The sequence below is a fragment of the Pseudorca crassidens genome, chromosome 5 (assembly GCF_039906515.1).
Source record: "Pseudorca crassidens isolate mPseCra1 chromosome 5, mPseCra1.hap1, whole genome shotgun sequence".
NCBI lineage: Eukaryota > Metazoa > Chordata > Mammalia > Artiodactyla > Delphinidae > Pseudorca > Pseudorca crassidens.
In genome coordinates, this window is record NC_090300.1 from 82,867,072 (window position 1) to 82,880,184 (window position 13,113).

The 13,113-nt window shown below is 37.8% G+C and overlaps 1 protein-coding gene across 4 annotated transcripts in view; it reads right to left on the reverse strand.

The window, feature by feature from the left end:
- STXBP5L (syntaxin binding protein 5L) overlaps positions 1–13,113 on the reverse strand; it is a 371,562-nt gene that overhangs the window by 266,765 nt on the left and 91,684 nt on the right. For all 4 annotated transcript variants that reach the window (XM_067738756.1, XM_067738754.1, XM_067738755.1 and 1 more), the window contains exons 4-5: positions 8,209–8,290; positions 4,429–4,529 (exon numbers count right to left, since the gene is read on the reverse strand). In XM_067738756.1, the coding sequence (XP_067594857.1) occupies positions 4,429–4,529; positions 8,209–8,290 (183 nt within the window). The remainder of the gene's footprint in view (positions 1–4,428; positions 4,530–8,208; positions 8,291–13,113) is intronic.

The following is a 13,113-nucleotide window of genomic DNA, read 5'->3' on the forward strand; positions in this document are numbered from 1 at the left end:
AACCAGGCAAATATGCTAATTAGTTAAGAAAATTTTAAAAGAAAAGTAATTCAGATTATCTTTATAAAGCAATAAAATATTTTAAATTTGGGTTATAAATAGTGTCCCCCAAAGCCAACTCTGATGGGTCAAGTTTGCTAGAGATTTCAGAAATAAGGTTCTTAATAACATATTCCTTCCTGGCGGTTTAGCTAATATTCCTTAGAAGTATTCTGACAATATTAATTAGCAGAACACCACTGACAGAAAAAATAAACTCTGATATAATTAGTACAAATACTTTATGATCTGTATATTATAGCCTATCTGTTGAATTTTACTTGAAAACCATATAAAACAATTCTAGGCTTTCCCCAACATTACATGATTTATGATCAGTGATAGCAAGGACTGTTAATATGCCTGAAATGTAAATGCTTGATTTTATTCATTTTTCATGTACCACAGAAATCAAAAGTTTTTCTTCCATATTTAAGTTTATAAACTCTGATATGAGAGGAACCCAAAGATCATCCACCAGAAGCAGCTGGAATATCTAAACCTACTTCTCAACAATCTAAGCCTGGTTGCTACCTTCAAAGACTATAAAACCAAAGACTGAAGTTGCCCTAATTAAAAAAACCTAAAATTTACAAACTATATAAACTAAATATGTATATGGCATAAGCACAAGGATACATAAACAAAGAATATTGCCCAACATTCCAGTTCTACAAGGATTAAGTTACAACCCACTGCAGTCACCCACTGACAGGGCCCCCAGAGGGGAATTCAGGACAGAGAAAAACAGGATGGAACATTCTGTGTTTTAGATATATGGTCCCTAGACAGTGAAGATTCATATCTAAGGAAGAATTTGAATGACCCCAGATTCTTGCATCTTCCCATACATAGAAAAGCACTTAAATCATTAACTTGAGATGTCTGTTCCTTGTGATTAGCAGTAATCTTTTATGCTTGCTACTTGTATTTCCCAGCCAAAAAATTTATATACTGGCTCCTCCCCTGTGGTTTTGGAGCAGTTCCTCAGAGCTATCTGAGAGGCTATCTCCCAGCTATAGTCCTCAGTAAGACCCTCAATAAAACTTCACTCCCAACTCTCATATTGTGTGTCTTTCTTCCAGTTGACAAGTATATAGAAATGTATACAGTTAAATGGCCGATTTAAGAGGGCTTAGAGTTCCCAAAGACACTTGGTTAAATTCTCCTTCATTGACTTAAGCCTTGCATTCATGATACATTTAAAGATATTTTCCGCTCCACAATAAATTGTGATATTAATTATTATTCTCAAGTTCAAGATAATTAATTTAACTTTCACAAAAAGATAAATATCACATTTTTGTAAGCATTAAAACAGGCAATGTCAGACAGCACTGTCTTTTAATTTCATGTAAAAGAATAAAATTAGAACACTCCCTAACACCATACACAAAAATAAACTCCAAATGGATTAAAGACCTAAATGTAAGACCAGACACTATAAAGCTCTTAGAGGAAAACATAAGCAGAACACTCTTTGATATAAATCGCAGCAAGATCTTTTTTGAACCATCTCCTAAAGTAATGAAAATAAAAACAAAAATAAACAAATGGGACCTAATTAAACTTAAAAGCTTTTGCACAGCAAAGGAAACCATTAAAAAAATGAAAAGACAACCCTCAAAATTGGAGAAAATATTTGCAAACGAAGCAACTGACAAGGGATTAATCTCCAAAGTCTACAAACAGCTCATGCAGCTCAATATCAAAAAAACAAATAGCCCAAAGAAAAAATGGGCGGAAGACCTAGATAGACATACAGATGGCCAAGAGGCACATGAAAAGATGCTCAACATCACTAATTGTTAGAAAAATGCAAATCAAAACTACAATGAGGTATCACCTCACACTGGTCAGAATGGCCATTATCAAAAAAACCTACAAACAATAAACGTTGGAGAGTGTGTAGAGAAAAGGGAACTCTCCTATACTGTTGGTGGGAATGCAAATTGGCACAGCCACTATGGAGAACAGTACAGAGATTCCTCAAAAAACTAAAAACAGAACTACATTTGACTCAGTAATCCCACTCCTGGGCATATACCCAGAGAAAACCATAATTCAAAAAGATACATGCACCCCAATGTTCATTACAGCACTATTTACAATAGCTAGGACATGAAAGCAACCTAAATGTCCATCAACAGAAGAATGAATAAAGAAGATGTGCTACATATATACAGTGGAATATTACTCAGCCATAAAAGGAATGAAATAGTGCCATTTGCAGAGATGTGGACAGACCCAGAGACTGTCATACAGAGTGAAATAAGTCAGAAGGAGAAAAACAAACACCGTATAATATCACTTACATGTGGAATCTAGAAAAATGGTATAGATGAACTTATTTGCAAAGAAGAAATAGAGACACAGATGTAGAGAACAAACTTATGGATACCAAGGTGGGTGGGTGGGATGAAGTAGGAGATTGGGATTGACATATATACACTACTATGTATAAAATAGGTAACTAATGAGAACCTACTGTATAGCACAGGGAACTCTACTCAATGCTCTGTGGTGACCTAAATGGGAAAGAAATCTAAAAAAGAGGGGATATATGTATACGTAAGACTGATTCACTTTCCTGTACAGCAAAAACTAACAAAACATTGTAAAGCAACTATACTCCAATAAAAATTAATTTAAAAAAATAGGCAGTGCCTGCAAAGTTCCTAAGATTTAAACTTGTCCAAAATCTGTCAGCTTGGTCTTTTACGTTCCTACCAGTTAAATATACCTCAAATGAGTTAATAAAATTATAACTGGAAATCATCACCATCAATCATTTCTTCTCCCCAAAATGGCTATAAAAGAGGCCAGAACATTTCCTTCAACATTCCAATTGTGAGGGGAAAAAAACTCATTCTGCCCATCTACACAAAAGGGTAGGGCCAGATCTACTCAAAACATTGACAAACAAAAAATCTTACAAGTAGAGAAAGAGATAAAATCAATATGGCAATATCTGAGGTAGGTAATATTTTTAGTGGTAAAGGTACAAGGAACAGTATAACAACTCTTGACTGATCTTTCAACTTTTCATATCCTGAAATATTTGCTACATTACTTATTTTAAAATTTAAGATAAAATAACCAAAATTAGATATAATATAAAGAAAGAAGTCCTATCTAGTTTTAGCAAATAGCTAAAATATAAATTTCCTCCTCTCAAAAAAATACTGCATTAACAAAAACTTCCATTGATGCTGAATCCCAAAATACTGTGGACATAATACTCATGAATACTACTCAGAATATTGAAGGTTAATGATTCAAATATTACAGTACACATATAAGAAGAAAAAGAAAAAGCTCCAAATAGAAAAAGGAAGAATGTCTATAGCTGCCATCCTTTTTTCTCAACAAACCTATAAAAACAGGTTTACTTCATTAAGCTCTGCCCATACAGTGATGATTCCTTATGAACTATTACCATTCAACAAAATAAAATAAGCACTTTCTTGAGCTCTCAGCAGTGGCTGCCTGTCTCTATCATCTACCTAACTCAGTTTTGACTAGTACTTGCTAATCTGTATAAATTTACTTCTCAGAGGTTTCTTTTTCTTTCATTAATATCAATTTTTCCTGTGATAGCCCTTCTCAATCACACCAAAAAGTTTGACTGTTTCCCAAATAATAAACAAATATCAGATCATTTAATAGTTAAATAACAGATACAGATAATAAAATACAAATTTTACTTCATCTCAAGGTGGATTATCAGCTAAGTAGATGTCTGTTATATTCTAGCTCTGGTTGAAACCAACACTAGAAACATTAAAATTTGGGACAATTTGTTACAAATAAAATCTAGTAACATTTTCCATATCCATTCATAAAATTTTCTTTTTCTAATTATTATTTCATTCTAAAATGGGAGAATTTGAATTCTGATCAATTCACCATCTTTGAAAATATCAATCTTGGATGTGCAATGTTGCGCAACACTTAGTACCAACATTTTTGGATGTCTAAAACCTCTGTCTCATATTTTTTTAAGGTAAAAAATATTTAAGCAAAAGGGTGAAAGTGTAGGAGGTAACTTCCATGATCAAAAGGTGTGGAAATACATTTAGTATTTACTTGACTTTTAAATTTTAGGTCTGGCTTTTCAGCACCTTGACCTAAGGAAAAGAACACCTCATTGGTGAAGTCCTAGTTTATAGCAAGGAGAACAAGAATGCTAGGAGTTCCCATTAGAAAAGGACTGAATCTATATCAATTATGAATTTTCTATGAAAATAAACTATTATAAAAGTAAGCATAAATATTATTTCTAGCTATTAATATTATTTTTTTAATTCTTTCAAAAATTAACCTGAAACTTGATCGGGAAATAATTTTCTTACATGTTAAAAAATTGTTTAACTCTTACATTCTTACCGTTCTCTGTTAAATTTAAGAGAATGAAGAACAGCTGGCCTTTTTTGTCTAAGGTTCCACAAATGAAGTGTATCATCTGAACCTGCACTGACCAAAGCACCCTGGAACAAAATGAAGACAAAGTGAGCGATTTACTAATTTATGGGGGTTTTTTTGTGAAGCAAAAACAAGCTAATTTACTGAATTTTTCACTGCTTTTAATGTTATTTGTATTTATATAATGTAGAAATACAAGGAAGGACAATGCACATACTTCAGTCAGGAAGCCTAAGAATGCTAACAGTAGAAGAAGCAGGTAAACTACTGTATATGGATTGGTGAGAATGATTAGTTCAAGGAACATGCATTTATCAATAGAGGGATTATTATTATAAGAATCATTGTGACTATTAAAGATTTCTTATATTTTCTTTGGGAAAAACTAAGTTTAATTTTTTTGTTGTTTTTACTATTTATACATATACCATGTAGCTCTACAGAAAAGCAAATATCCAACCCAGTTTTAAATTGCAATCTGGTCATATAAAAATACACTGTTTGTAAACATTTTCTGTATAGTTAAGAAGTGTATAGTCTTCCTAAAAGAAGTATATAGTCTTCCTTAAAATTTTCTGTATAGTTAAGAAGTATATAGTCTTCCTATATAGTATATTTGACATAATTTAATTTGTTTTCTTACTTCAAAAAGCTTCATCTATGACAAAAGAAAACATCTGTAATAAAAGAAAACATTTCTCCAACTAGAATTCAGTATAACTACAAAAATAATACTAAGAACCTTTTTATACAAAGCCTCCAAATAAAAATGGATCCTACTTCAAATACAATAGGATGGGTTCTACCTATTAGTATGGCAGACACCATATGGGCAGAAAATTAGCTGCCATGTATGACTTCATATACATATTTTAAATTATTTATTTTACTGAGTTAAGTAAGATCATCTTAAACTATTATAAACTATTTATTTTACTGAGTTAAGATCATCTTAAACTATGTCAGAACTTTTGCCATTGAGTTTCCCAGCAAAAAAACATCAGTGCTTGCCCTGTCAGAGCCTGAAGCTACTCTAGAGTATTGAATGTGTTCTGTAAAAGTGATCTTGCACAATTATGGTAGTCTGGAGATACCTAAAATTCTTTTCATACTTTACAAAGTACTCGGTTACAAGTAACCTTTCACAGTTTATTAAATCAATCACAGATATAAAAATGATAAACCATGTAGATGTTAGGAAGAACTATACTGAAATTCCTAGAATTTACTTCTTCTTTAGGAATTAGAGAGAATATAGGAATCTAAATGCTCTTCCATAACAATTCCTACAACAAACATATGCTCATGTTGCCTATGATGGTTCTCGATATTATATACCTATGATTTTAGTCTCAAAGAAAAATAACTTCTAAAACAATAATCATAACCAGAGAGTATAACCATTAAAATGTTTTAAAATGTGTACAAATTGCATATTTGTACATAAATATGTTAATACACATATTCAAAGAGGTATACATTGATATATACATTTTAAAATGAACTCATAGATAATTACATTCATGCAATAAAATGTATCCTACACATGCCTTGAGGATTTTTGTGTTTGTCTGCTTTTTTTTGTAAACTGTTCTCAAGTGTTCTACATATTCAAATTAGAAAATTATTAGGACTGCTTGGAAGTACTTGATGAACTACAATTTTTTTTTTTTGAGATATAGAATAGTGATCTCATTTCTCAGGAAAGTGGAAACTCATTTGTGATAGGGTGAAGATAGACTATGATATATAAAATTAATAAAACATTGTCTACAGTAAATAGTTATGTGTTATACAAAAGATATAATATAATATGCCAACGGCAATGAAAGTAAAATAAATCAGCAGATGTTCAATAATATCTTAGTGTAATAGCTGAATAAATCTAGGAAGGAAGTCAGTATTAATAATTCTATGATAAAACTAGGAGATAACTTAGCATTTGAGGGAGGTGAACAGAACCACTGAACAACACCAACAGAAACATAAGACACATGAAAGTAAGCACATTGGCAGGGTGTCTAGGGCTCATTTACAAAAGCAAATCCATAAAAAGCACTACTAATGAAGATCTGTGAAAAGATTAAAAACTGAATAAAAACACAGGTCAAGAGGTCAGAAGCTGGGAAGTTTGGAAAAAGGTACAGAAGTTGAGTATAAGGCAGATCGAGGTGAGCAGTTCAGGACAGACAATGTAAACACTGGAAAGATGTTGAAGGCTTGCTTTTATTTCTTCTTAGTTATGTAACAGCACAGAGGCAAACTTATGGCCTTGAAGACAATTCTCAGAGGACAGGACACACAGAAAATCACCTGGGAACAATTTATGCCTGCCAGTAAACATCCATGCAGAAGGCAAAAGGCTGAGATCTCTCAATTAGGAGCTATAGAGTAACACTGAGACTTCAAAAAGGTTGTCAGTCTAGATACTAAAGACTAGTTATTACGATAAAATATTTTTTTAATGTTTCCCCTGCTCTTCCTTATTTCCCTCTCTCGTTTTGGTACCCCACAGCAAGTATGCCTACAACATGAAATATGCTAGGCTGGTCAACAAGGAGAATCTCGCAGCCTTATGAGAAAGATTTTTGAGCTAAGAGAAGTAAAAAGTGGACATTTCCCAGTATCACAAATTTTTCATGCCTCAGGTATCTCTGGTGTAAAGTTATATGAAACATTTCACCCATGTTTATGAGTAAAAGTTCTTAGAATATATATATGCAAATATATAGAGATACTGAATAAAAGATCACCATTCATGCCACAAGAAACAACCAGTGATACCTCTTTTTTTTTTCTTTCAATACACTGAGTTCAATCTCCTAAGTGCCCAAATTTGGTATGGCATAAACTCTTAAAACATTTTTGCATTGACTGAATCACTTAATATAAAAGAGTTCAAAAGACTCAAGGATCCATTGTAAAAATATGAGTCAAGAAGGCCTTAAGGGACATCCCTGGTGGTGCAGTGGTTGAGAGTCCGCCTGCCGATGCAGGGGACACGGGTTCGTGCCCCGGTCCGGGAAGATCCCACATGCCGCAGAGCGGCTGGGCCCGTGAGCCGTTGCCGCTGAGCCTGTGCGTCCGGAGCCTGTGCTCCGCAACGGGAGAGGCCACAACAGTGAGAGGCCCGCGTACCGCAAAAAAAAAAAAAAAAAGAAGGCCTTAAGTAGCCTTCAACTACTGGAAGATCTGCAAACTTTCTGAGCTTTACAAACTTTGTCTTTAGGGAGTTCCTCATCACCATAGGTCTATAAAAATAGGAGTAGGGTAGGCAGCCAATTGTTATAAAGCTATTCATATGTATACCAACAAATGAATATGGAGATATATACAGACAAAGAAGCCCAAAGTAGATAACTGAAAAGATTATTTAATGGAAGATAAAGACAAAACATGAAAATTAATGCTGGATTAGAAAACAAATTGGTGGGAGGAGAGTGTGTAGAGGGAGAGTTTAATGGTCAGTGTAGCAATCAAAGGATTTTAGTAATTTTTTAAAAACCATTTAAACAATTAATCTATAAATTATACTACACAATCACAATAACAGGATCTTCTGGTACATACAAAATTTTTCCTTTAAAATTTAATAAACTGACAAATACAGGAGTACAGTCTTTTATGAAAACTGTGACCATGAACAATATTGCACACGTATATATCTTTAAGCATGTAGAAAAATAATATTAAAAAGATTACACAATGTGTGTGTGAGATAGAAATATCTAAGAAAATCCTTACCTCATTGATCAAGAATTGGAGCTGCAGAACAGCTGCACCACTTTCATGTTGACAATAACAATCAACGCCAGGTCTCCCAAGTCTAAAATAATAAAAGTCAAGGATTCTAACATTTTAATTAGCATTAATACTAATGTGTAAAGAAAAAACTAACTTACTTAGCAACTGACATTTGGCTTACTAGTTATCTTTATTTTTGTAAATAAAGAGTTGAAAAATCTTGGTCTTAGTTGATGGAAATTACATTATATAGCATTGCTTGTCAGAAAAATGTCCCTCGTACATAATCAACCCCCCTCAAGAACAGTAATTTTGCATCTACACTCACAGACAAAAGTGTCTTCACAGGAGCTTCAGGATCCAGGTTGGAGATTGTGAAACCCTGGTGCAGTTCAAGAATGAAGACAGCCATTTTGAGGAGACAGGCTTGCACTTAGGCAGCTGACTCACTGACTGTGGTCTCAGCTATAGAAACAGAAATAGCTCTGTACCCCTGAGAACTTAGCTACAGCTCCATTTGGCTCTGGGTCTGTCACCAGTATATGCCACATGTCAAGGGACCCAAAGGAGTCACACTCATTCATGTATCAGGTAACAGGCATAATAAAGAACTTAAAGAACTTGTTCCTGGCTGTAGAACAGGAAGTGACCTTTGAACCAGCTCCAGCCTCACTAGGCTGCGGTGTGGGAACCCCTGAAGGTAAGCCCCTGGAAGTAAGGTACAGTCCGTCAGACTGTGGATTCTGAAGCGGCCTGTAACAGGGCTCCAGCAAGTCCCAGCCACAGTCTAGGAACAATCATGCTGGCAAAGGAACCCTATAGGAAACACGCTTGTCTGTACCCTCTAAGATCCTAAAAGGGGTTTATACTCAGCTCAAGCCCCCTCACTGCCAGTCTTCTAGAATTTCTGCTTGCACAAAGACCAGGCAGGAGACACTCCTGTCTCTGTCCCCTGGAGTTCCTGAAAAGGCCCTGTATGTGACTCCAGCTTCCTCATAACTACAGTCTGCCAGTCTACAGCAGTCCTGAGGGTCCAAGGTCTCAGTAGGAAACACACCTGGCTGCAACCCTGGAGAACTGAAAGGGCCCTACACTGAGTCCTAGCCCCTTCCAACTGGAGACTGTGAACAGTTCTGCTGCCACAGGTACCCAACAGGACACACTCCTGTATGTACTCCCAGAGATCCTGAAAGGGCCTAATACTCCCAACCACAATCCCCAAGCAGTCCTGGCACAGGAACCTGTCAGAAAACATAACTGCACTCCAAGAGATCCTGAAAGGGCCCTATACTCAACTCCAGCCCCTCTGGCCACAGTCAGGGACCAATTCAGCCCATCCAGTGATCTGGAGAGAGACATACCCATCCATGACTGCAGAGCAAATCTTGGCTGTGGAATCTGAAACAGCATTGAGGCTCAGTTCCAGTACCTCTCAGCTACAGTCCAGGGTCAGTCCTGTCCATCCAGGGACCCATCCAGTGACCAGGCAGCAGTCCACCCAAGATCTGGCAGGAGGCACACCCACCATTTACCTGGTAATAGGCTTGCTACCTGGGGACCCACACGTGGACCCCAAAGCAGACCCTTGTCCCAGTCCCACCCTACTGAACAAGGTACTGCAGGTAGTCACATCTACCTGGGGACTGGAAGGGATCCACACCAGCATAAGACCCAGTAGCAAGCCCACAAATCATAGATGCTACTGCAGACCCAGCAAAAGCCTCACAACTGGCTCCAATGCAGCACAACTGCAATTATGGAAGTAATCCTATCAGCTCGGGAAACAAACAGAACGTCTTTATCTTCTGAAACCAGTCTGTAAAGACTGGAAGAGGTGCTTGCTTCACAAATGCACAGACACTAATATAAGGCTACATAGACAACAAAGCATTATACAAATATGATGCCACCAAAGGAAAGTAATAGAGCTCCAGCAACTGACCCCAAAGAAATGGAAATTTATGATTTCCCTGACAAAGAATGTAAAATCATCATCTTAAACTGTATGAAATGCAAGAAAACACAGATATACAACTAAGCAAAATCAGGAAAACAATTCACGAACTAAATGCATTTAATAAAGAAATGGAGAAATCAAGATGGTGGAGTAGGACATTGGGCTCACCTCCCCCAATGAATGCATCAAAAACAGATCTATGTGTGGGGCAACTCTAGCTGAAAACAAACTAGAGACTGGCAGAAAGGCTCTTTTACAACCAAGGCTATAAAGAAAGACCCACATGGAGTCAGGTAGGAAGGGAGGAGAGGGGGTCAGGCTGGGACCAGTTCTTGTAGCAGGAAACAGACAAGAGGAAGGAGATATCACAGGTTGGGAGATCCTCCCTGGGGACTGAGGGGTTTGAACTACATATTGGGCACCCCAGCCACTGGGTTGGACATCAGGTAGATGAGTCCCCTGAGCAGGTTTAAAAACCAGTGGGATGTACCAGAGAGTTGAAAGAAACTGAGACTCCACTCACACATGCTTGTTTACTCCCAGGAACAAGGTGGAGAAAGTAGGCTGAAAACGCCCCAGGGCTCATGCCAGTTTCCCACTACTGCCCCAGTGCACCCCAGCCTGCATCTGGAGACTGCTGCAGCCCCTCTTGCTCCAGCACACCTCTCCACTAGGGCAAAGGCTGCCACTGCTAAGGAATAACATACTTGGAGGTGATGGAGCTGGTGTGCAACCAGCCCTGAATCTGAACAGGGTGAGGGCGGCCACTGCTGGTGTGTGGGAAGGAAGCAGTTTGGGAGCAGCCTGGGGCTCTGACTCCTGTATGGGAATCAACCCAGCAGGCATCCTGGCCCACGGCAGGCAGTTGCTCCAGCTCCTCTTGCTCCAGAGCTGCTCTCCACTAGGGTGAAGGTACACACATTTGGAGGAAGCAGAGCCAGCTAGGGCCAGGCCCCGCTTCTAAACAGGGCAAGGGAGAATGTTTCTGGTGAGCACATGAAGGCAGCGGATCAGAAATGGCCTGGGACTCTGACTGGCTTGCTGGGACCATACCAGGGCATAACCCAGCCCCACTGGGAGCCGCTCAAACCCCTCTTCCTCTTATGTTCCCTTCCACTGGGATGGAGGTGCCAACACCGAGGGCAGGGGAGAGTGCACACTTACAGGGAATGGAACCAGCTCCAATCGATACATGGGACTTCAGCTCCAGCATCTTGGGCCCCAAACCCACTCCCATAGGGTGGTGACAGCCACTGAGCATAGAAGAAACCCAGGCTCACACCTGGCTCTGGCTCTAGCCCCTCCACGTCCACCCCTGCCTCCCAGCAAGGTGGTAGCTGCCAGCACACCCAAAGGGAAGATGTGACCTGTGCTCACTTCAGATTAGCAATCCCAAGAAAGCCACTCAGCATGTGAAGACTGCATGGGGATGCTGTCACACAGGACACCCCTGCAAGACTGAAATAGGTAAATGTTTCACCTAATTTTGTAAAGACAAAGAAAGTTAAGTAAAATGAGAAGACAAAGGAATTTGTTTCAAGCAAAAGAACAAGAAACAAAGCCCTGAAAAAACAACTAATGAAACAGAGATAAATAATGTGCCAGATAAAGAGTTCAAAGCATTAGTAATAAGAATGCTAACTGAACTTGGGAAGAGAATAGATGAACACAGTGAGAATTTTAACAGGGAACTAGAAAATATAAAAAAGAACCAGTCAGAGAAAAAGAATAAAATAACTGGAATGAAAAACATACTAGAAGGATTTAACAGCAGACTAGGTGATGCAGAAGAATGCATAAGCAATCTGTAAGAAAGAATAATGGAAATCACCCAATCATAACAGCAAAAAGAAAAATAAATTTTAAAAGGTAAGGATAGGGCTTACCTATCCTTTGGCGCAGTGGTTGAGAGTCCGCCTGCAGATGCAGGGGACGTGGGTTCGTGTCCCGGTCTGGGAGGATCCCACGTGCCACGAAGCGGCTGGGCCCATGAGCCATGGCCGCTGGGCCTGCGCGTCTGGAGCCTGTGCTCCGCAGCGGGAGAGGCCACAGCAGTGAGAGGCCCGCATACCACAAAAAAAAAAAAAAAAAAAGGTAAGGATAGTTTAAGGGATCACTGAGGCAACATCAAGCATACTAACATTTGCATTATAGGGGTTCAAGAAGGAGCGATAGAGAAAGGGGTTGAAAATGTGTTTGATGAAATTATGGCTAAAAAATTTTCAAGCCTGAAGAAGGAAACAGACATCCAGATACAGGAAGCACAGAGGGTCCCAAACAAAATGAACTGAAGAGACCCACACCAAGAGATATCATAATTAAAATGGAAAAAGTTAAAGATAGAGAATTCTAAAGGCAGCAAATGAAAAACAAAGAGTCACATACAAGGGAATACCCATAAGGCTATCAGCTTATTATTCTACAGATTTTGCAGGCCAGAAGGGAGTGGCATGATATATTTAAAGTGCTGAAAGGGGAAACCTACAACCTGAGATACTCTGTCCCACAAGATTATCATTCATAAATGAAGGAGAGAAAAAAATTTCTCAGACAAGCAAAAACTAAAAGAGTTCATCAATACTAACTAAATTGACCCTAAAAGAAATGTTAAAGCATCTTCCCTAAATGGAAAAGAAATGGCTACAACGAGTAAGAATTTATAGGAAAGGAAAAATCCCACTAGTAAAGGCAAATATATAGTAAAGACTGTGGATCAACCACTTAAATAAGCTAATGTGAAGATTAAAAGACAAAAATTGCAAAATCAACTATAACTGCAATAAACAGTTAAGGGATAAATATGAAGATGTAAAATATGACATCAAAAACAAAAAACACGGGGGAGGGGAGTAAAAGATGTAGATCTTTTAGAATGTGTTTAAACTTAAATGACTACTGCTTTGGAAGAAGTAGACATAGTTATAGGTCAACATATATAAACTCCATGT